The following is a 25,085-nucleotide window of genomic DNA, read 5'->3' as shown; positions in this document are numbered from 1 at the left end:
CAGGACTTGTTCAAAGAAAGGCATAAATATAGATTATAATATGGCTTGAGAGAAAGCAAAGTTATTATAAGACATCTTAAAGCAAAAGGAAGGTGAAGGATCTAAAGCTGGAGAATTTAATGCCAGAAAAGGATGGCATTTAGAAAGAGAGCTGGCTTAAAAAAAAGAGTCAAGATAACATGAGAAGAACCTTCTGTCGAACAAGAGGCAGCAGATGAGTTCCAACATGCCGTGGCTCAGGTCATGATTTCATGGTCGTGAGACTGAGCTCCCCACTCACTGCAGAGTCTGCCTAAGATTAGCTTCCTTTCCCTCTGCCCATCCACTGCCCCCACCACTTGTGCGCTCTCTCTCTCAAAAAAAAAAAAAATCATCATCATCACTAAGGGGGCACCTGGCTGGCTCAGCTGGTTGGGCATCTAATTTTTGATTTCAGCTCAGGTCATGATCTCAGGGTCATGAGATTAAGCCCCACATCGGGCTCCATGCTGAGTATGGAGCCTGCTTAAGAGTCTCTCTCTCCTTCTCCCTCTGCCCTTCCCTCCCTCCTGCTTGCATACTATTTCTCTCTCTCTCAAAATAAAAGAGGGCACCTGGGTAGCTCAGTCAGTTTAGAGTCCGACCCTTGGTCATGATCTCAGGATCCTGGGATCGAACCCTCGTCAAGCTTCCCTCACAGCAAGGAGTCTGCTTGTCTCCCACTCTCTCTGCCCCTCCCCCTGCTTAGACACATGCGTGCCTTCTCTCTCTCTCTCTCTCTCCCTAAATGTCATAAAGGACATATATTACTAAAGAAGAGAAGCAAGCAAAGGATCGGCTAACTCTACTATTTTGTGCAAATGCAGTCAGCTTTATAATCAGGACTGACTTATCTACAAAGCTGCTAAACCCCAGCTTTGAAGGAAAAAGATAAACACCAGCTGCCAGATTTTGGGTTGTACTATACCAAGAAAGCTGGGCAATGAGAACCCTTCTTCTGGACTGGTTCTATCAATGCTTTGTCCCTGAAGTCAGGAAGTACCCTGCCAGTAAGGGTCTGTCTTTTAAAGTTCTCCTGATATTGAACAATGCCACTGGCCACCCAAAACCCCAGGAGTTCAACACTGAAGGAGTCAAAATGGTATATTTGCCCCCAACACACTTCTCAAATTCAGCCTCTAGATTAGGGGGTCATAAGGACCTTTAAGACTTGTTACACACGGTTTTCTAGGGGAAGGACTGCCAATGCTATGGAATATGGAACAGAGAAAACATCATGAAAGTCTGGAAGGATTACAGCATTGAAGATACCATTATTGTTATAGAAAAAGCTATGAAAACCATCAAGCCCAAAGCAATAAATTCCTGCTGGAGAAAACTGTGTACAGATGTTATACATGACTTCACAGGATTTATGATAGAGCCAATCAAGAAAAATCATGAAAGAGATTGTGGATATGGCAAAAAAGGTGGGGGGTGAAGGGTTTCAAAATTAGGATCTTAGAGAAATTGAAGAGCTAATAGACATCACACCAGAGGAATTAACAGAAGATGACTGTATGGAGATGAATGCTTCTAAAACAATACCAGATGACGTGGAAGAAGATGTAGAAGCACTACCAGAAAGCAAATTGACATTAGACAATCTGATAGAGGTTTCCAATTACTCAAGACTGCTTTTGACCTCTTTTATGACATGGGCCTTCTATGATACAGGCATACAACGAAACTAAGGTAAACAGCAGAATATAAAACCAAGTTTAGAGAAATGAAAAAGCAAAAGTCAGACAAAAATTATGATATAATTGCATAAAGTTACACCAAGTATGCCTGCCTCTCCTGCCTCCCCTTTTACCTCCTCCACCTCTTCTGTCTCTGCCACACCTGAAACAAGATCACCTCAACTTTCTCCTCTTCTTCAGCCTACTCAATGTGAAGACAATGAGGATGAAGATCCTCATGATGATCCACTCCCACTTAATGAACAGTAAATAATCAGCATGCCATACCATTAATAAACTCCAGTGTATCCGTGTGTCTTCATGTGAAAATCTAGTAACTGTATGGCAAGAAATGTATGAGACATTTTTATGTCATTGTCATCATTATCATCCTCTAAGTATTCATTGTGTAGAACACCTTGTGCAAAACTTGTATGGAAGTGGATAGCCTATCCTTACATAGGCATAAGGTGAGTGATATTTAATATAAAATTAATAATGTGTTATCTTACTGCCTTGTAACTTTCCTTTCAAAGAATTATATTTCCATACAGTATGTCTTTCCTCACAGGTAAGTGGTTTTATAAAAGTATAACAATGTTTCCAAACTATATTATGGATATAACTATAATACCATATGCCGTAAAAATTTGTAACAATTCTATTCATTAATGTATAGACTAGGCTACCATGAAACAATCATACTGACCACACCAGGCTACCATAAAGTAATCATACTGCTGCTTCTTTATCAATACCTGTTATACCTGTAAATAAATATGAATTTCTTTTCACATCATTTTTTCATGTCTGATGTCTAGTGCTAGTAATATATATAACAGCTACAGTGTTTTGTATAAGACTATATTAGTGGGTAATAACAGACGATTCCTCTTGTAAACAGACAACAAAAACTTACTGTTATCAATACAGTACAGTTCTGTAAATGTGTTTTCTCTTATGATTTTCTTAATAACATTTTCTATTCTCTAGCTTATTTTATTGTAGAATACAATATATAATATACAGTATACAAAGTATGTGCTGACTATTTATGTTATTGGTAAGGTTTCCAGGCAACAGTAGGCTATTAGTAGAAGATTTTGGGGTATCAAAATTATGTGAAGATTTTCAACTGTATAGGGGTCAGCAACCCTAACCCCTGAGTTGTTCAAGGGTCAACTGTACTCGTTTGTGCGTTTATGTTCATACTTAGTTCTGTGCAATTTATCACATCTGCAGGTTCACATATTATCACCACAGTCAAGATACTGAACAGTCCGCATTACAAAGATCCTTATTGTCTTTTTATAGCCTACACCCACATTTTCTTTTAGCCCCACCAAATAAGCTGCATCTTTGTAATATTACCATTCAATCCACTCTATAGAGTGCTTTCCCCATGGCTGTCATTTAGTAAGAACTAAGACTGCCTCTTCCTGATCCATAATTTATCAGCTGAATTTCTTCTCTCACTGGTGCTAAGTCACTACTCTGCTTGCATTAATATTTCTGTAAATATAAAATTACTAAGTAGACTATACCTAATCAGTGGGCACAGAAATCATTATGTTAGAAGTAATTTTTCCCTTCTTCATTTAAAAATCACTTTCTGAAGACAGACATAAAAATGGCCTTAAAAGCCAATATATAACTCACCTGACAGGTCGGCAAAATCTTCTTCTGTAGTCATTTTTGAGATGATCCTAAAAGAAAAGTAAATCACCCAACTGGTGAAAACTTAAGTTCTTCATTTATTCATTCAGCAAGTTTTGCTAATTGCCCATTATAGTACTATAAAGAGGAATTCACTGGATCAAGTGAAAGAAAACTTGCCTCATATCTACTGTTTCAAAATCTTTGCTTATATTATTTGCTCATCCTGGGATTTATTCCATCTTTCTCTTTTTCTTCCACCTGCCCCCATACCTTTTCTATCATCAAAATTCCAACTATCTGTGCTTCTAATAATTCAAATTGGTTGACTAGCAATATCTACTTATCTCCTTTCCTTGCAGGCAGATCCCTGTAAAATAACAGTTAAGCATTAAAATGACATAAAACAACAATGAAAAAGAGAATGGAAGAGAGGACCATCTATTAACAAACAAATTAAACAAACTTCTAGAAGATGGAAAACAAATGGAGTATGTTAATTGATGAAACAGAATAAAAGCAGTAGGAGCCAAAAGTAAGCTCGGAGGATCCAGTTTCTGATGAGGAGTAAAGCTGATCTGCCCAGGAAAAAGCCGTAACAATGTTGAACTAGGAAAACTCGAAATATGAAGGAGGAAAGACTGAGAAAGGGAACGAACAGAATAACAGACCCCCACATCCCCTACCCCATAAACACAGAGCTAACTGGCTAATTGAATTTAAATTAAAAAAAAAAAAAAAACACAGAGCTAAAAAAATTTTATTCTATTGTCTCAGTCTTAAATATCACTAGCATTTATGGATCACCAGACATTTAAAAGTCTCTAAGCAAAACAGGAAAATCAAGAACTCATGATGTAATGTATTGTGGTTAGCATAACATAATAATAAAAAAAAGATATAAATTTTAAAAATGGAAAAGAAAAAGGCCCAAGAGAAAACTGAAACCAAGAATGAGAAAGAAGAGCATAACCCAACATATAAACCTGTCGAATTATTATGTTGTACATTTGAAAGTAATGTAACATTGAGTGTCAACTAGGCTTCTATTTTTTTTTTTTTAAGATTTTATTTGTTTATTTGTCAGAGAGAGAAAGAGACACAGCACAAGCAGGGGGAGAGGCAGGCAGAGGGAGAAGCAGGTTCCCTGCTGAGCAAGGAGCCCAATGAGGGACTCCATCCCAGGACCCTGGGATCATGACTTGAGCCCAAGGCAGACGCTTAACCGAATGAGTCACCCAGGTGTCCCTATATTGATTGATTGATTTGAGAGAGTGAGAGAGACAGCATGAGCAGGTGGGAGGGGCAGAGGAAGAGGGAGAAGTAGGCTCCCCACTGAGCAGGGAGCCCAATGTGGGGCCTAGATCCCAGGACCCTGGGATCATGACCTGAGCAGATGGCAGATGCTTAATTGACTGAGCCACCCAGGCACCCCTCAATTAGGCTTCTATTAAAAAAAAGGGGGGGTGAGAGAGAAAGAAAACGTAAAAACAAAAAACAAAACTCTAATTAGTACCTTCAAGAGAGATTTGAAATACTGGACTCATAAAATAAAGTGGTATACTATAAGCAGTGAGACCAAGAAAAATTCTTAATAATTAAAAATATCATTGCCTAAAGTAAAAAATGCAATAATTATGAAAAAGCTAAGGATATTTCTGGGAGGGGGAAAAAAAGACAAAAAATGAAGAGGAAGTAGAAAATGGAAGAAAGAATAAAACAAAGAAGATCTAAAAATCAGGAGGTCCAACTTCTGACAAATTGCTATTCCGGGAAGAACAAAGAAAAAGGAAAGAGATAACTCTAAGAAAATACACAAATTCCCTAAATGTGTAGGGCATAAATTAGGGCATAAACAGCCAGCATGATGAATATAAGAGAATCCATACCTCGGACATAATAGTGACATTTATGAAAAATTGAGAATAAAAAATACTAGAATGCTTCCAGAAAGAAAAAAAATCATTAACTCCAACCAGGAAGCAGCCCCATCACTGGGAACAAGAGGAAAAATAAAACACAGAGACATGCTGATTTTGGAAGTCGAGAGCATATCTGAGATACTTAGGGTACTATCTTTTTATTGTAAAATCAAATCTAGTTGAAAATTGGGTAGTCATAGGATGAACAGCATGCTTTAAAAACTATTATCAATACCAAATATTTATTGAGCCTTTTACTTGGCCCATTGGGATATAAATGACCCCACCACATATAAACACTCTCTTTACCCCACTCATGCATCTGACATTTTTATGAAGAAATTCATAAAAGAAAGGCAGAGATCACAATGCAAAAATAAACTGTTTATTAACATCATTGATGCTATTATTATCAATCACAGATTTTAAATCCATGCCAACATTTATCCAAATAAAACACTGATCATGGTTTAAAAAAAAATTAAAAAGGAGAATGAGAGGACAAGCAACAGACTGGAAGAAAGTATTTGTGGGTACCTGGGTGACTCAGTTGGTTAAGCGACTGCCTTCGGGTCAGGTCATGATCCTGGAGTCCCAGGATCGAGTCCTGCATCGGGTTCCCTGCTCGGCGAGGAGCCTGCTTCTCCCTCTAACCCTCCCCCCTTCTCATGTACTCTCTCTCTCTCTCTCTCTCAATCTCACTCTCTCAAAATAAATAAATCTTTAAAAAAAAATTTGTAAAAGACACATCTGGTAAGGACTATTATCCAAAATATAGGAACAATGCTTAAAACTCAACATTAAGAAAACAAACAACCAAATTAAAAAATAAATGGGCCAAAGACCTTATAGCTCAAGTAAGATGATGTACAAATGGTAAATAAGCATATGAAAAGATGCTTCACATCATATGTCATCAGGGAAAAGCACATTAAAACAATGAGATACCACTATACCTATTAGAATAACGAAAATCTGGTACACCGACAACTCCAAATGCTGGTAAGGATATGGCACAAAAGAAACTCTCATTTATTTTTTTTAAAGATTTTTATTTATTTATTTGAGAGAGAGAATGAGAGAGAGAGAGAGAGCACGAGAGGGAAGAGGGTCAGAGGGAGAAGCAGACTCCCTGCTGAGCAGGGAGCCCGATGCGGGACTCGATCCCAGGACTCCAGGATCATGACCTGAGCTGAAGGCAGTCGCTTAACCAACTGAGCCACACAGACGCCCAACTCTCATTTATTTTTGAATGCAAAATAGTACAGCCACTTTGGAAGAGTTTGGTGGTTTTTACAAAACTAAACAGACTCTTACCATGACTTAGTAATCGTACTGCTTGGTATTTACCCAAGGGAGTTGTCCACACAACAGCTGTCCACACAACAATCTGCATACAGATGTTTATTGCAACTTTATTTATAATTGCCAAAACTTGAAAGCAACCAGATGTCAATTAGGTGAATGGATAAACTGGGGTACATCCAGACAATGGAATATTATTCAGCACTAAAAAGAAATGAACTATCAAGCCATGAAAAGATATGAAGAAACCTTAAATGTGTAATACCAAATGAAAGTCAATCTGAAAAGGCTATGTATGTATTATTCCAACTACATGACATTCTGGAAAAGGCAAAACTATGAAGATGGTAAAAAGATGAGTGGTTACCAGAGCTGTGTGGGGAGGAAGGGGTAAACAGGCAGAACACAAAGGATATACAGGGCAGTGAAAATACTCTCTATATGATACCATAATGATGGATATGTGTCTTTAGATTTTTGTCCAAACCCACAGAATGTACAACACCAGGAGTGAACCCTATTGTACATTATGGACTTTGGCCAGTCCATGATGTGTCGATGTAGGTTCATCAATTGTAATAAATGTACCACTATGGTGGGGGATACTGATAATAGGGGTGGCTAAGCATGTGTGGGGGCTAGGGGGTATGGAAAAATCTCTGTACCTTCCTGCTTAGTTTTGCTAAGAACCTAAGACTGCTCTAAAAAAATGAACTCTTGGGGCGCCTGGGTGGCTCAGTCGTTAAGCGTCTGCCTTCGGCTCAGGTCATGATCTCAGAATCCTGGGATCGAGTCCCAGGTCAGGCTCCTTGCTCGGCGGGGAGCCTGCTTCTCCCTCTCCCACTCCCCCTGCTTGTGTTCCCTCTCTCGCTGTGTCTCTCTCTGTCAAATAAATAAATAAAATCTTTAATAAATAAATAAACTCTTTTAAAAAAGGAACCGTGGGCATTTGGTAAATTTATTCCCTTCCTTTTCCTCCAATGAGAATGGCTTTATTCCCTTTTTTTTTTAATTCTACGTAATGTAAACAATGTACGTGCTCACAGTAAAAAGTACGCTCTATAGCATCCTTTTATACACCTTCATGCATACAAGCATACATTTATAACTTTACATAAGTGGGAGATCACTGATGAAGATTTTCTTAAAAGGGGAGAGATAAAGTAGAAAATACACTAGGAAGGGGCTGATATGGGTTGTATAATATACTGTAACCATAAGCAAAGTGTGAAATACAGAATAGTGAATACCAAGAGAGCCCAGAAACGGAAACAAAAGATGAGAGCCCGCCCCCTTTAGTCATTCCCACCTTAAGCACCTTTTAACTAATAGCTGCCTTTCAGAAAACTTTATCAATAACAGATACCTATCTACAAATAATCTGCTTCTCCAGACCATCAAGTCCACACTTTTAAGGCGTCCCAATACTTCTATGGACAGGAAATTATTTGGAGGACTAAGAAGCAGAGTTAGGCCAAAAAAAGTAGAAATCACAAGATTCTCTGAAGAGAAAGATGCCATCACAAACAAAATTAAAAGAAACCTTGAGGAAACAATACACGGAAATTAACTCTGGCTATCGGCATACGATCAGCGTTGATCTCAAAAAATTCGCGGGCTTTCCCACTGAAATCTCCAAGAAGCCACAGCACCAGCTAAACATTTACATTCTCCCCTGCCCCGAGCTCCGGTTCGCCATAAGCGGCAAGAGCCTGCACTTACCAGACCCGACGCAGCCATGTTCCGACCCGGCCCCCGGAGTCTGGCACGGAAGTACTCGCGGGCCGTGACTCGAAGAAGCCTGGCACTGACAAGAGTCGCGGGAGGAGCGGTTAGACTGAGCCCCAGGAGCTCTCCTGGGGTGGGAGGCGGCAAAATCGAGAGACCTGCGAGCCAGTAAGCGCGCTACCGACGGTCCTCACCCATTGACGCAGCCCTTCACAGGCACAGCGCCCTGCAAACTCCGTGGTTTGAAACGGTCTGCACATGCGCAAACCGAGACGAGCAACCCAATAGAAAGCCGTTACGGGCTCGCCCCTTCACTGGACGCTCCAACAGACCCGCCCATCGCAGCGTCCACCGAAGCCCCGCCCCATCTTTCCCGTAGCCCCGCCCTCCCTCTCTACTTAACGCTGGATCCTCCTTCGCTCCCCAGCCAAGCGGAGACTGAGCTTAAAAAGCTGGAGTTTTACTTAGCTAGAGATCGTTTCGAGAGCAGCCTTTGCCCTTGAGCCCAATGTAAGACTTGTCAAGGGTTCTCTTATACAGTAAAAAATAATACTTGGAAGGATAAGAGGTAGAAATTGCAGAAGTTGTTTGACGAGAAATATTTCACTATGCAGACTTGTCAACCACCCCCAGCCCGTCTATGCATCAAATCTGAAAGTCATAATAATATAATGATGACGATGTATTCTTTTTTCGGATATGTAGATAATATTTTCATGAAGCATTGCCAACAAAATGACCTAGGTAAATATCTGTCATTTAGGTATAATATCCTGAAGGGAGTCTTTATCAGGAGTCTTGAATTTACTCAGCCATTAGCAATGTCATCCAGGACAATTTGCGCCACCATTCTGGGTGTTTCCTTAATATAGTTATATAATGGGAGAGCTAAATTAGATCCTCTGAAAACTTGACCATTTTATGATTCTATGAAACTTGTGTCTATTTTTTGTGATTTAATAAAAATTTGCAGAGAATTTTAAACAGAAAATACTTATTGAATAAATTCATTAGTCAAGAGTTGAGCTAATAAACTTTTTCAAACTTGTAATGATTTAACAAATGTTATCACCTGCTGAGGGTTTTTATTTATTTACTTTTGGTAGGGAAGAGAGGTTATATATTAACTCTGCAATCAGGCTGTATTTCATTCTACTTCACAAATTCTGCCATAGTGGGCAAGTTAAACTATTTCTTTCTCAAATCCCTTGTCTGTAAAATGTCTGTAAAACTGCTGAGATATTGGATTAATTCCTTTTAATATCTAGGTGAAATTCCTGGAACATAGTAAGAATTCAATAAATAATTATTATTTAGTATTATTATGTATTATTAGTATTATTATGGAGTTTTTTACTTGCTCTAGCAGAAGTTTTGCCAATCAGACTACATAATATAATTTGATGCTGTCGCATTTAGAACAGATTATAATAAAAACTATCATTTATTCAATTCACACTGTATGCCAAGTTTTTTTTCTTAATGCTCTCCATGCAGTAACTTATTTAATTCTTAGAACATTCTTATTAAGGGAAGATGACTAATATCCCCATTTTACTGACAACAGAACTGGGACAGTGCTTAAGTAACCTGCCCCAAATTGCACTACCATTAAAGGGCAGAACTGGGGATGAAGCCTGCTGTCCTGACTCTAGAACTGAGCACTTAATCACTACACTTTTTTTTTACCTCTCAGTGAGAAATTTTAGCAAGCACAATCACAGATGTAAAAGTTCTACATATAAAATGATTTCCACTGAAGACAGTGACTCTCAGAGGTATTTTGAAATACTTGACCTGGTGTAAAATGTAGGACACAAAGGGTATTGGTGATGAACTGGTCTGTTCCACAGAGAAAATGGAGGAGCACTTTCATGAAAACCAAAGTTGTGGAGACTCCTCCTTTCATTCCCAAACAAATTTTTTAGTTCCCTCTGCATCTGTCCTATTATTTAATAGCTCCACCATGTTTTTAGCATCCAAAAATAGGGTTGCTAGTTAATTAATTAATGTTTATAAAACCCAGATTTGTCATTATAGGCCCACTGCGCCCCAAAATACATCCAGATCACTCCTTATGAACTTCTATGGTAACTGACTAAATCTTGAAGTTTTCTATCACAACTACTGAAACCTAGGCAAGGAGTATGTGTGTGTGTGTGTGTGTGTGTGTGTGTGTGTGTGTGTGTGTGTATCAGTCTATGGAAGTATGTATATTAGATGGGTATATGGGAAATAAAGTATCCAGAAATTTAACTTGAAAGGGTAGTAGACACGTTTACTTAGGATTTTATGTAGATTTTAAATCGGTAATTGTTAAAACGATTTTTAAAGAATATTTTAGACATTAAAAATGGCACTCTAAAAATGAATTTGTTCTAGAAATAGTAACACAATTACTATTAAAACTTAAAATTTGCTTTATTCATAATAAACCCAAACTGGTTATATGCCCATCAACTGGTAAATAAACAAACTGTGGTACCTCCATATAGCAGAATATTCCTCAGTAATAAGAACAAACTACTGATACAGGCAACAACTCAGATGAATCTCAAAAGCACTATACTAAGTAAAAGAGGCCAGACATAAAAGACAACCTGCTGTATGATTCCCTATATTTGCCTACATAAAACTATACAAATAGAAATTAGACCAGTAGTTGCCAGGAGATGAAGTTGGGGATTGAAGACGCTGACAACAGAGGCCATGAGGGAACTTTTAAGATGGTGGAAACAGTCTATGTCTTGATTATGATGGTGATTATAATACTCTTATGTTTTTGTCAAAACTCTCAGGATGACTTTTGCTGTAAATCACACCTCAATAAACTTGACTTAAAAAATTAAGGACGTTAGAGAAAGTGTTAACAAACCAAAGTAGGCCCACTCCTTGGTGAGTTATAGTCAGGTTACCCCAGGAAGAGTCACCTCACAGTGTCAATTTTATTTGTACAAACGAGATCACAGGTATTAATTTCCAAAACAGTGTCTCCCAAACAAGGGAAAGCAGGCTCCTCTTATTAGGATTTGGGATGAATATTCAGAAGGGATTTTAACATTATAATGGAACTGAGGTTGCCTCTGGCACTTTATGATTCATCTGTGCAAGCTCAGGGGGTCAGGCCAGTAGAGAGAGAAAGAGAGATACCAGCCAAATGTAATGTGTGAATTAGGGCCAGTCTGATTCAAAACAAAGAAGCCATAAAGAGCATTAAAAAGTAGAAAACTAAAACAGTGATTATTAAATGACAGGGAAATGTAAAATTTTCTTAGATATTATAGTGCCATTGTGTTGAGAATGCCCTTATTCTTTTAGGATAAGGATATACATATTTAAGTATTGAGGGGTAAAACGAGATGTTTGTACGTACTTTAAATTGGTTCAGTTTAAAAAAAGAGGGGTGCCTGGTTGGCTCAGTCAGTGGAACATGTGACTCTTGATCTCAGGGTTGTAAGTTTGAGCCCCAGTTTCATTGCAGAGATTACTTAAAAAAACCAAATCTTAAAAAAGAAGATAGAGATATAGTTAAAGCAAATATGGCAAAATGTTAATAATTACTGAAACTACATGGTAGATGTGTAGGTGTTTATTAATACTGCTCTTTTAGCTTCTCTGTATGTTTGAAACTTTTCATGGTAAAATGATAGGGCAAAGTGGCATTAATAAAATTGCAGGTCTTTGGGGCGCCTGGGTGGCTTAGTCCTTAAGCGTCTGCCTTCGGATCAGGTCATGATCCCAGGATTCTGGGATGGAGCCCCGCATCAGGCTCCCTGCTCTGTGGGAAGCCTGCTTCTCCCTCTCCCACTCCCCCTGCTTGTGTTCCCTCTCTAGCTGTGTCTCTCTCTGTCATATAAATAAATAAAATCTTTAAAAAAAATTGCAGATGTTCTCAGAATTTTTGCAAAAAAAAATTCTGCAGAAGTCAAAAATGAAAATGTTAGGAAATTACTGTAAGAGAATTTTGTCAGAAAAAATTACACTCCAAAAATCAATTTGTAAAAATTATGACATTGCAATTATAACTTAAAATTTGCTAAAGTAAACTTATTTGTATAATTTTGTAGTTTATTTCTTGGAGTGTATTTTTTAATATAATATTTCAATTTTTAAAATTCCTTACTATCAAATGTTATCCATGTGTTAAGTAGCCTTTAAGTAGCCTTTTTTTTTTTTAATTTTTTTATTGTTATGTTAATCACCATATATTACATCATTAGTTTTTGGTGCAGTGTTCCATGATTCATTGTTTGTTCATAACACCCAGTGCTCCATGCAGAACGTGCCCTCCTCAATACCCATCACCAGGCTAACCCATCCCCCTACCCCCCTCCCCTCTAGAACCCTCAGTTTGTTTAAGTAGCCTTTTCTGACAAAATTATCCTCAGATAGGAAGGCTCTAAGACTCTAATTGCCACATTAGTAAAGTGTGCTTGCAATATGCAGGTAGGTGGCAGCAATGTTCACACACACAAAAAAACCAATTATACTATGCGTTGAGAAAAGGTCCCCATGAGTTCTTAATTTTAGTGCTGTGTAAAAAGCTTTACAGTTACCTCTGTGTGTGTTTGCTTCTTAGTTGTAACTGAATTCTATTATGATATACATTGTTACTCTTAACAAGAATACAACCAGTGAGGCTGGTTGGGTAGGTAGAATATGTGACTCTAGATCTCAGAGTTGAGAGTTAGAACCCCACCTTGGAGATAGAGTTTACTTACAAAAAATTTTTGAATAAATAAATAGAGGAACACAACAAATAGACTATTCTCTGGATCTCCATTTTGTAGCCTATAGTTTACTTCTGGTCAGCATAATTCTTAAAAAGGAGCTTTTGTCATTTAAAACACATTTAATTTAGATTCACTATGTTGTACACCTGACTAATGTAACGTGTCAATCATACTTCAATTAAAAAAAAAGAAATAAACTAAAAAAAAATCAATAACCACAAGCTTAATAATATACTTTCTGCGTTACAATTTTAACCTTGCAAAGACATATATTACTTTGGTGGTACTAAGCAAAAATTTAAATAATGAATGTTAATATTTATTGACATGGAAATGTGCTGTACATACACTGTATGAAAAATGCAGTTCATCAAACAGCATGTACTAATCTGATTATATAAATACACACAACTAGGGGCGCCTAGGTGGCTCAGTTGGTTAAGCAACTGCCTTCAGCTCAGGTCATGATCTCGGGGTCCTGGGATGGAGCCCCGCATCGAGCTCCCTGCTCCGCGGGAAGCCTGCTTCTCCCTCTGACCCTCCCCCTGCTTGTGTTCCCTCTCTCGCTGTCTCTCTCTCCCTCTGTCAATTAAATAAATAAATAAAATCTTTTTTTAAAAAATAAAAATAAATAAAATAAATACACACAACTAGAGAAAATGTGCCAAAAAAGTAATGGTACCTATCCAAACAGTGCTCATGGTGGATGGTGGAATAGCATGTGATTTTCATTTTCTTCTTTATGCCTAAAGACTTAAAACTTATATAAGTTTTCCATTTATGAAGAAAAATAAACTATTTTAAGTATTTATAGAACATGATGTATGTTTGTCAATTCAAGTCCCTTAGAGATTCATAAACAAAGTGCCCACACTGTAGCTTGCAGACAATGCCTAGCCGTAAGAGATATAAGGGGTGAGAGAAGTAGGAAAATAAACTGCAACCAAAGACATGAAGCAGAAATGATGTGCTGTTGTCAAAAATTGTCAGATATCATAGAGTATTCATGTTTGCAAAATAGAACTAGATTATGGAGCACCTTCAATGTTAACATAATTTTTCACTTCTTCCCATAGACTGTGCAGAACTATATAGATCAGGGGTCAATTCTATAGAATCTAATTCATAACAGCTAATTGAGGCCAAAAAGGGGAACTACTAATAGGCATTTATTGGTTTACAGAATTGTTGGGGAGGGATGGAGAAATAATGTATTTGGGGCTTGCAGGAATGGTTCCCAAAGACACACTAGGAAGTGAACCACCAAAAGCCAGCTGCTGCAAATTGAAGACTTGGGAAGCTGAAGCTGATGCCGGAGTCTCCAGAACCATAGTGATACTGCTTAATCAGGAAGTCACTGCAGTTACAAAACTGCCATGTCTAGGAAGACACGACAAATAAGATGTCTCCATGAGCAGGAAGCCTCCTTATTGCTTCTGGCTCTAGAAACACACCATACCTGTCATGATAGGTATCAGAAAACTGATGTTCCATGCTTTGACTATCACCACCATGAAACCAGAGGTTGGATACTGGGACTTCTGATAATATTGCCACAGAAAAATGAGATGTCTCCTGACCATGCTTCCCTCTAGGAAAAAAAAAAGCCAAATTAAGAATAAATTCTGACTCTGTTCTTCCTTGCTAATATGGCATGCACCCCAGCTCCAGCTGCAGAAAAGTCTAGATATGTCGTTTTTAGCTTTTCAGCCTCTGCAGTTAAGAATGGCACACTGGAAGGGGCTGGAATGGATATTGAGCACCAATCTACCTTATCCCATAAAACAACAGTAGTGGATCTTAAATGAAGTGAAAAGGAACAAAAATGCAGACCGAACATTTCTATATATTGAGCTTGATGTGGTTAAAACCAAATTCATTATTGCTCTTCCCCCAAAACTATCATCCTATCTGGAGTTTTGAGTTTTTATTAAAGCTACCATTATACTCTGACTTATGTTATTTAGAAACTATTATGTGTCCTGTATCTATGTGACATCCAAGAAATATTTCTCAGTCATATAAATTACACCCTACACTGCATAAATAGTGAGAACATATAACTAGAAAAACTCTTATATCCTAGATGCAACTCTTTGTACTAAAAATTGTGTTAGCAAATTAAACCACTCCGACAGAGCTACTAATATCCCTTCTACAAAAGTGATTCTTCGCCTTTTTTTTTTCAGTCCCAAAAGACCTAGTAGAAATATTTTTTTAATAATAATGACTCAGCATGGCACAAAGTATTCCACATAGTCATTAAAATTAAAGATGTATTCAGTTATGGATCATAAATGTAAATGCATTCAATTGAAACATCTTCAAAATTTACTGCAATGAATTGTGATGAAAATGGCAAAAAGCATCAATAAACATTAAGTAAAACAAAGGTCAGAAATTTGGAAGTACAGGAGAGGGTTTGGGGGCTCCTATACAGACTTACTGATTGAATCAATTCTGATAAGTGGATAATAAAGTAGTTTAGAGAGCCTTAACTGTTGTAAAAATGTGCATTCATTCATTTGAATTGCATTATAACATAAATGACTCAAAAGAGCCCTGAGATTTTGGTGTTATATGAGTTAATCTTCCATTCAAAGTTGTTGAATTGTATTAGCCATGTACCTGATGTATAACAAATTCCTGTGGTACAGATACTGATGATGGCTATAATATTTGGACTTAGTGAGTGTGTAGTAGTGAGAATCCATCAAAGTGTTTTAAGCAGGGGAGTGACTTGATTAGACTGCATTTAAATGAGTCAGAGAAGAAAAAGTGTGAAAAGTAGACAACTGAGAAATGTACTGCTGCTCTGGAGACAAGAAGGGAAGAAGCTGTGAGCCCAGGTAAGTTAAATGGTTTGTTCAAGGTCTCTGAGCCGGTTAAAACAAAATTGGCTTTTCTCTCTACACTCAAACACTTTTTCTACTATGATTCCTTACCTACAAATCCATTATTCACCACCTAAAATCTGAGATATCTCTAAAAGCATTTCCATTGTAATGATGCAATTGGAAACTATGGACAGATCTAACTGGCTAATCATGCTTCAGCAGGATTTTTGCCATCCTGGAGTTGTTTTTTTTGGAAGACATAATTTGAACATTGGTATATTAACTATTAATGTGACTTGCAAGTCAGCAAACCAAAGCAACTTAGGCTGATAAACTGGTTTTTCTTTAATTTTGCTTATTCTTTTAAAGGTAAGAGAGACATAATTAACTAGATGATTATTTCTCAGAAACATTGCTACGTTTACCTTTTTGTAGAAGCATTCTTTTCTCCCATGAAACTCTCTGACCATAAAGCCAGTGACTGCTTTCTCATATTCCAATTACTCCTAGTTCGCGGCATCCTGCCTCACTTCCCTTTTTCTTTCCATTCTCAGGCCTTATCCCTCCTTTCCTTTCCTCCCTGTTACACCAGCTGCCAGCTGCCAAGAAGGTGGATGAGGTCATTTATCAAATCGGGAGGTTTTCCTTTGTCATTCAATTCATTTTCCTTTTACATTGAAACTAAAAAATAGCATGGTCTTGTCTCAAAAAAATAAGCTCAACTTATATTGAAGGTTTATATTAGAGGGTTTGAGTAATAATAGGAAGCAGGTCTTGAGATAATATAAAAGCAAAGGAGTAATTTTGAATCTTCAACTCCCAATGTCTGTTTCAAACCAGTTTCATTTTGATGATGCATTAAACACTCTCCTCTAGTTTACTGATAATCTGTCTGTATTGTTATACTTCACTTTGTAGACACTTTGGCTGCACATATTCAATGGAACCCGTAGTGGCAGAGAAAACCATGTAATGTCTCCATTAGGAAAGGAGGAACAAACTGGAGATTCCTGTCTTATTTTGATTTCTAAGAATCAACTGGTCTAACTGGGGAGAATGCTCAGGCCTGGGCTATACTAAATCTAGAATAAATCTTAAATACAGAGGGTGAAATAAGAAATGGTGGAACTTGGCAGGGTCCCTGTGAAACATACCAGTATTCCTTCCATGGTTCCCTTCTCCCATCACTCCTTGCACAGTGCTGGGCCAAATCCAGTCTCTCATGGACCCTTTTTCACATGCAGCTACTGAATGCATTTTGGCCCCAGTGTAGCTCTCTAAATCTCACTAGATAACTGTAGAGACCCCCATCTATGCATCATAGCATCAGTGATCCACAACTCAGAAAGCATACAAGAACAAAAATTTTAAATATTATAGCTTTCTCTGTCAGACAGATTTTGCTGAACATCAACTGGTAACCCACAAACTCAAAAATTCTTATTGACAAAAAAGTAAAAAATCCCATGTTCCCATAACTATGGTTTGTAGTTAGTGGACCATCAAAATGCGCATGGGATAAAGAACTCCAGTTTTCAAAAAAATGTAAGCAAAGCTCAGTCCTAAAAGATTTATAACACAAATAGTACTAATAAAATTATCCCGTGAAGTGATTTTTAATGAAGTGGAGTTAATTCAAGTCATGTCTTCTAGGCATGAAAATGGAAAGCAATAAATAAAAAAAGGTGAAAGAAAACAAATGTGACCTTGATGACTCCTCCAAAGTCCATAATCACCACATTGGTTCCTTTCATCCCCTGGTGATGTTAATCTTCTGTTTATTTTGCTACTGTAATCCTAAGTAATTCTAAATTTACCCAGAGATTGCTCTTTCAAATTTGGTCTATGCCTGTTCTTTCTCACGTCACAAAAAGTAAAGGAAAAAAAAGTGTGTGTGTGTGTGTGTGTGTGTGTGTGTGTGTGTGTGTGTGTGTACTGTTGGTGGTTAAATATCGAGTTGGGACTTCCTCTTTGAACAGTTGCTTTTTCCTCTCACACAAAGGAGATCTCATTTTGTTTGAGCCTGGATATAGTTGAAATCAAACCACACACCGAGAGGGTATGATGGCTGAGAAGCCCCCAAAACCAGCCCCTCGAAGGATCTTCCAAGAAAGGTTAAAGATTACTGCTCTACCTTTGTACTTTGAAGGGTTTTTGTTAGTCAAGAGGTCAGAATACCAGGTAAGTCCATAGATGATAATGTTAAACTAGCAGTTTCTGTCTTAACATAAAAGTAATTTCATGGTGATTTGATGTGATGTGACAAGGGCCTCCTTGTTTCTGTTGCTATTAAACCCTCTTCCTTGGGGCACCTGGGTGGCTCAGTCAATAAGCGTCCGCCTTCTGCTCAGGTTATGATCCCAGTTCCTGGGATCGAGCTCTGCATCGGGAAGCCTGCTTCTCCCTCTCCCACTCTCCCTGCTTCTGTTCCCTCTCTAGCTGTGTCTCTGTCAAATAAATAAATAAAATCTTAAAAAAAAAAAAACCCTCTTCCTTGAACTCAGAAATATGCCAATTTTGCACAATTTAAAGACAATGTATGGCTTAAACACACACATGTATATATATCTGTATTGTATATAACATTCTAATGTTGTTAGTAATGTAAGAAAATTTAATAATCTACATTTCCAAAGAATTTATTTAAACATTACAGAAGATTTCAGCTTAGAAGATAAAATGTTTCCTATATTTTTTTCTGCAATTTACTAGTATGCTTCCACGATGATGTGTATCATTAAGATAACATACTATGAGTTATGCAAAATAAGCATTTTCCTCCTACTCTCGGTTATTTGAAGTTTACAAACAATGTTAAAATTATCTTTTAATAGTAAACTTTTGTAAAAAATTATGAAAATGATAAAATTGATACTGTTTAGCATTATGCATAGTTATATATTCTAACACATTAACATGGTGACTTGAAAAGCTAATATGTAGGTGCAGTGTGGGTAATATATACACAAAGCTACATAAATACATTCACTCTAAGAAAATGCAAAAAGCATTTCGTATTTTTTTAAATGTAAAAATGAAAACTTATAATTAGTTAAAAATCAGTGTTTTTAAAATACCAATTACGGAGAATTTGAAATTAATGAGAGAAATAAACATGAAAGTGCCTGTTACTAATGAAAAAGGAAATAATTAAGTTAGGTCAAATTTTATGAAATTTTAATACTAAGAAAGTAGAAAAAATTGTTTCAAGAAATGTCATAGGAAATATTTAATAATGATAATAGGATATATTTTCTTAAGATTTATTAACAGAAAAATTGTGTATGTGAAAATATCTGTAATAGCACATTCCGGTTTTTTTGCAAAGACATGGTAGCTTACATTCTGTTATGGGTGTTAAATATGTATTAGTAAATTTGGCAGCTCATTAGAATATTTTTTGTTCCTCCTTTATGCTTTTAAAGTGAATTCTATCTTGTTACAACAGGTTATCCACATAGTTACACTTTGCCAGGAAACTGGAATTGGGAAAACAAAATTTCTGATTTGTAATTTAAATTTGGTTATTCATTAAATATCTATCAAAGTATTTATAATAACTGTTTCTGATATTGGGGTTTTTAAAAATATTTAAAGAAGGTATTCCATTGGTATGGTTAACAGAAAGAACAAGGATTTTAGAGAGTCAGTAAAATATGTCTTTACCTAATGGTTTTGCCACTTAAACAGCTTGTGATCTTGTACAAGTTATCCTATCTCCTTGAGATTCAATTTTCTCAAACTATAAAATGGAAAAAATATGACTCGCTACCCAAGGTACTATGCCTGGGACACAACAGGTACTCAATTAATTTATTCATTCAAGCAATGTTTATTGTGTGTCTCCTATGCACCAAACATCATATGGACTTCTAGAGAATATAAACATAACACAAACACCCTACCTTCAAGAGGCTTAGTTTATAAGGAGGGATGACTCCCTTACCTGATTGCTACTCTACCTTTTCTTAGAAAGCATGTTTTGAAATGGAAAGAATAAACTGTAGGTATAAATATTTCTGATCAAATTAGCTTGTGTTTCCACTTGAATTCATAGCAACGTATCTTTTACTTGTATGTCAAGGAGAACAAGAGGACAATAATGTCGACTTATAGGGTGGTTTCAAGGATTAAAGAGATAACATATAAAATACCTGGTTTACACTAAAGATTAGATTCATTCTCCTTCCATTTCATTATTTGTCATATTCTTATTAACATACTAAGATCAGTTTTAAGTCCATAAGTACAGTTGACCCATAAACAGCATGGGTTTGAACTGCGTAGGCCCACTTACATTCGGATTTTTTTTTTTAATACATACAGTACAGTGTTATATATGTATTTTTTCTTCCTGATGATTTTCTCAATATCATTTTCTTTTCTCTGGCTTACTTTATTATAAGGATACAGTATATAATACATATAACATATAAAGTATGTGTTAAATGACCGTTTATGTTACTGGCAAGGCCTCTGGTCAACAGCGGGCTATTAGTAGTTAAATTTTTCTGGAGTCAAAAGTGAAACGCAATTTTCAGCTGTGCAGGAGGGTCAGCACCTCTAACCCCTCTGCATTGTTGAAGGGTCAACTGTTAATACGGCTCAAAGGAGAGCCACAGGGCTACAGTGCTAGTAAATAAAAGCTGGGAGAAAAAGTTAAGGAAAATAATGGGATTTCTAGGCAAGCAGCAGCAAGGGAACCGTTGAAAGTGAGGGTGAGTCAGGGGTAATAAAAGGTTATCTTTAAAGAAAATGGGCTAGAGGAAGTTGTGATGTTCTGCAGAACATTAAGCGGGGTCTTTGCTGAAGGAACTCAAAACATTTAGTATATGTGCTGCCGAAGCGAGCACAGAACTCAAAACATTTAAGCTAGAGAAAATATAACCGAGGAGTAACCTAGTCTGTAAGGGGATCACACATTTAGAGGTGTTTCTTAGCTGTTTTGTGACAGGGGCACTTTTAAGAATTTAAGGAATTTTGCCCCTAGGAAAAGGTGCCAACATATACTATTTTAAATACAATTCCAGAAAGCCCATGGATTCCAGGTCAAGAACCCATTAAAAATACATAATCTTCGTGGGAAAGATAATGAAGGAAGACTTACTTAAGCCACAATACTAGAATTTTGGATTGATCAGGAAGATGATAATAAGAGCATGCCATGGCAGGAAACCAATGAAAACACAGTTCTTGCAGATGGGGAAAATTCTCATTTTTCTGGAATTGTTTAAAAAGAGAAAGCTCATAGTTTCTTCAATTTGTGATATGCTAAAATTAAGGATAATGTGTATCATATGTCTTCTTATTAGCCTGAACATAAGAATGTGGTCATCATAATAGTATCAAAATAATATTTCTCTGACTAGTCCTCTAATTGCCATTAATTCATTGAGAAAAAATTTAGGGCTATCTCAGTTGTGCCCTTAAACATAGTTCTCTATGCTGGTAACCTCCAAATGTTTTAAACAATGCACTCCTTTCAAGAAAACATTTTTGAGCACAGATCTCTAATATAAGAATATTAATTTATTTAGAAGCTATGTATTGTACTCCTGTACTAATACTTCAAAAAATATTTCGTATATACAGAAAAGTTATTAAGAAACATAAATGAAATATAATTAGATATCCTAAAAGTTTCTTCCCCAGTGGAATTATCTTGCACACCTTTGGAGTTTTTGTGCCCCACTTTGGAGACCACTATACAACATCCTTCCTTGAGCAAAGGTACTTGACTTGCTCACAGGAAAAAGAATCGGAACTTTTTATTGGGGACAGGGGATAGAGAGGAGCTTAATTGGATTTTGCATTGTAATCCATTTTTACTAGTTACAACAATAAAAAAAAAGAGCACTGGAGAGCCAGGAGATATAAATATCAGTCCAACTATGGAAGCTGGGCAATTCCCTTAAATCTTTTAATCTGTTTCCTCTTTTGTAAGATAGATAATTACTTTCTTGTGTAACTGAATGGGTTCTTGTGATGATCAAATGGACTATATAATAATGGGTATATTTTTCTGAGATATGGACATAAGATAGATACCATACTATCTTATGCTCTGTTATGTCCTGTTGCTCTGATCCTCACAGTAACTCTTCTGTGTAGAAATTATTTTACTTACTTCACAGGTGAATGAGTTGTGACACAAAGGTTATGTTCAAGGATCCTCATCCATTAAGGAGGCTAGCTTGGATTTTATTGAAAAGCATTTGACATCATGATGCCTCACAAACTAAACTAATTCCATTTGATTGTGGGCTTCCAAAGGTTGGGGATGTCTCATCACTAGATTCTTTATCATATTGAGCTCAATAGTAGCTCAGTAGACTTTCAAAAACATTTGTTTAATTAAATAAAAATGAGATACTGACCTTGAACTCTAAATGCAAGGTCAGCTAATAGTTATGAAGCTAGCGATAAATTCAAAATCCCATTTCAGTCCTTTTTCTTCAGAAATTCAACACTAATGATTGTTAAAAAATTTAAAAAAACTTTGTGCTAAATGTATTTCATTCAAAAATGTGTTCTTCAAAATTAATTTTTTAAAATATTTACATATCTCTATAGATATAAATATATACCAAGGTGTTGATTATTGAGATTGATATTTATAGATGCCTCAGATTGTACTGGTATGTTCATAAGAGCTTATCAGAAACTAAATCAAGACTGTGATCTCTGCATTCTGAATACAAGTTTGATCTGTTCTTAGGTTTGTAGCTGTGGTTGGAGTTCACAGGACCTACTGCTATTTGTAATCTTTCTTTTCCTCCAGGCTGCCTTTACTATCAACTCAGTGCCTTTGTTCTTACTTCTTCCCCCACTTAACAAACCCTCTTTAATCCTTTCCATGAGTCTGTATGTTTGTTTCCCAGTAAAGCTCTTTTTTTAAAAAGATTTTATTTAGAGCTGAGAGATGAGCAGAGGGGAAGGGAGAGGGACAAGCAGACTCTGTGCTGAGGACAGAGCCCTACGCGGGGCTAGATCCCACCACCCTGAGATCATGACCTGAGCCAAAACCAAGAGTGGATGTTTAACTGACTGGGCCACCCAGGCACCCCAACCAGTAAAATTCTTATTTTTTCCTGATTAATTCTACTCTCTCTCATGACTGAACACCTCAGTAATTTTTCTTAGAAGCACAGATGGATGTCTGTCTGTATACACAGAAAAAACTCAATACACTTTGGCTATTAGTGATTTTAGTTTCTCTGTCTTATGGCAGGTTAATACTCATGAGGCTAATTAAGAAGATGAACAGAGTGCTACACTTTGACTTCAGGGTTTTCTCATGCTTTCTTTTCCTCCGAGAATCAGAGAATCTCCAGTTTGAACTTGAGTCCTAGATGCGATATTCCAGAAAACTACACAACCCGTGATTAGGTTCTCCAATTAAAGTGCCTGTATTCTGATATCTCCCACTCTCCCTCACCCCCATCCTAGTTCCAAAATACAGTGTAGCTTTGACTTGCTCCTTGCACTGCACAGGCTTATCACTAGAACAGAATGTGAAAGCCTTAAAAAGAATATGATTAAAAAAAAAGCTTCCCTCTTCAAATTTGAATTGTTTTATTATTAATTGAAAGTCAAGGGGCGCCTGGGTGGCTCAGTTGGTTGAGAGGCTGCCTTCAACTCCAGTCGTGATCCCAGGGTCCTGGGATGGAGCCCCATGTCTGGCTCTCTGCTTAGAGGGGAGTCTGCTTCTCCCTCTCCCTCTGCCTGCCACTCTGCCTACTTGTGTTCTCCCTCTCTCTCTCTGTCAAAATAAAATAAATAAAATCTTAAAAAAAAAAAAAAGAAAGAAAGTCAAACCTGGGGTGCCTGGGTGGGTCAGTCCTTGGGCATCAAGCCCCGCATAGGGCTCCCTGCTCTGTAAGAAGCCTGCTTCTCCCTCTCCCACTCCCCCTGCTTGTGTTTCCTCTCTCGCTGTGTCTCTCTCTGTAAAATAAATCTTAAAATAAAAAGTCTTAAAATAAAATAAAATCTTAAAAAAAAAAGTCAAACCTGATAATTGGGGCGCCTGGGTGGCTTAGTCGGTTAAGCGTCTGCCTTCAGTTCAGATCATGATCTCAGTGTCCTGGGATCGAGTCCCACATCAGGCTCCCTGCTCAGTGGGGAGCCTGCTTTTCCCTCTCCCTCTGCCTGCCTCTTCCCCTGCTTGTGCTCTCTCTCTCTGTCAAATAAATAAATAAACTCTTAAAAAAAAAAGGAAAGAAAGTCAAACCTGAGAAAATTCAAGTATTTTTCAACAGAGTAACCAGATGCCCTCATGGGTTTTACAGAATATCTGCCTGATCATAGAGACAGTATATATATTAGCAACTTCTCAAGCCGAATTTCTCAATGTAGTTTTCTATTTCTCTATTTAAGACAATATGAAAGCACACTTTCATACTATTTGTGAAAGGTAATGGGTTTCATTATCCTGGCTCACAAAATATCCTTCCCTTCTCATACTGAATCCCATCAAAAAAGATCTATTTTGGAGATTTTTAGATGCTACCACTGTCACATACACACATAAAATCACTATTGTGCAAAAAATATATGGATAATTTAAAATGCAAAGTACCTGTTAATGTGAGTGATGAGACAATGCTTTTTTTTTTTTTTAAGTGGCTAACATTTATGGAACACTTGCTAAATCCCAGGTCCTATGTGCTTTATATATAGTATTATTCCATTTAATCCTTAAACAACTCTAAGAAGCAAGAGCAAGAGGTTGGTGTCTACCTCTACTCTTGGTCCCTTAACAGTGCCCCCTCATATAGGAGACACAGTTGTCATCATCATCATCACCGTTATAATTCAGTACTTTTAATACATTCACAAAGTTGTGCAACATTACCACAATCTAGTTCTAGAACCTTTTCCTCATGCTAAAAAGGAACCCCATTAGCAGTTACTCCCACTTCCCCTGCTCTGTAGATTTTTATATCCATTTGTGGGATCTTTTTTTTTTTTTTGTCTCCTAAGTATGAAACCAACTAAAAATTAAGACAGAGGAATCCCACAAAGATCAGTCAGGTACTTTTATCATCAATAAAATCTATTAATAATATGTGGTTTAGATTTATGGCCAAAACAATGCTAACACTTTACCCCAAATTTAGATAGGCTTGAGCTACCCTGAGTCACTCACTGACTCAGTTTAAGAGCCACAATGCTGCCCCTCTTAGAGGCCCTTTGCCACATGGC

General features: G+C 37.1%; 2 protein-coding genes across 4 annotated transcripts in view; one reads left to right on the top strand and one right to left on the bottom strand.

The window, feature by feature from the left end:
* Positions 1 to 8,553, bottom strand: part of CENPC (centromere protein C) — a 78,895-nt gene extending 70,342 nt beyond the window's left edge. For all 3 annotated transcript variants that reach the window (XM_088021146.1, XM_088021147.1, XM_088021148.1), the window contains exons 1-2: positions 8,306 to 8,553; positions 3,360 to 3,406 (exon numbers count right to left, since the gene is read on the bottom strand). In XM_088021146.1, coding sequence (XP_087877272.1) covers positions 3,360 to 3,406; positions 8,306 to 8,323 — 65 coding nt within the window. In that variant the 5' untranslated portion in view covers positions 8,324 to 8,553. The remainder of the gene's footprint in view (positions 1 to 3,359; positions 3,407 to 8,305) is intronic.
* Positions 8,554 to 17,869: 9,316 nt separating this feature from the next.
* STAP1 (signal transducing adaptor family member 1) overlaps positions 17,870 to 25,085 on the top strand; it is a 39,204-nt gene continuing 31,988 nt past the window's right edge. Inside the window, exon 1 of the mRNA XM_028100679.2 lies at positions 17,870 to 18,062. Coding sequence (XP_027956480.1) covers positions 17,943 to 18,062 — 120 coding nt within the window. The 5' untranslated portion in view covers positions 17,870 to 17,942. The remainder of the gene's footprint in view (positions 18,063 to 25,085) is intronic.

The sequence above is a fragment of the Eumetopias jubatus genome, unplaced genomic scaffold (genome assembly GCF_037043125.1).
Source record: "Eumetopias jubatus isolate StellerSeaLion01/CBP00866 unplaced genomic scaffold, mEumJub1_p1.0 scaffold_2, whole genome shotgun sequence".
Classification (NCBI taxonomy): domain Eukaryota; kingdom Metazoa; phylum Chordata; class Mammalia; order Carnivora; family Otariidae; genus Eumetopias; species Eumetopias jubatus.
The sequence above is the reverse complement of the archived record's forward strand: the minus strand, read 5'-3'. Positions and strand labels throughout refer to the sequence as shown.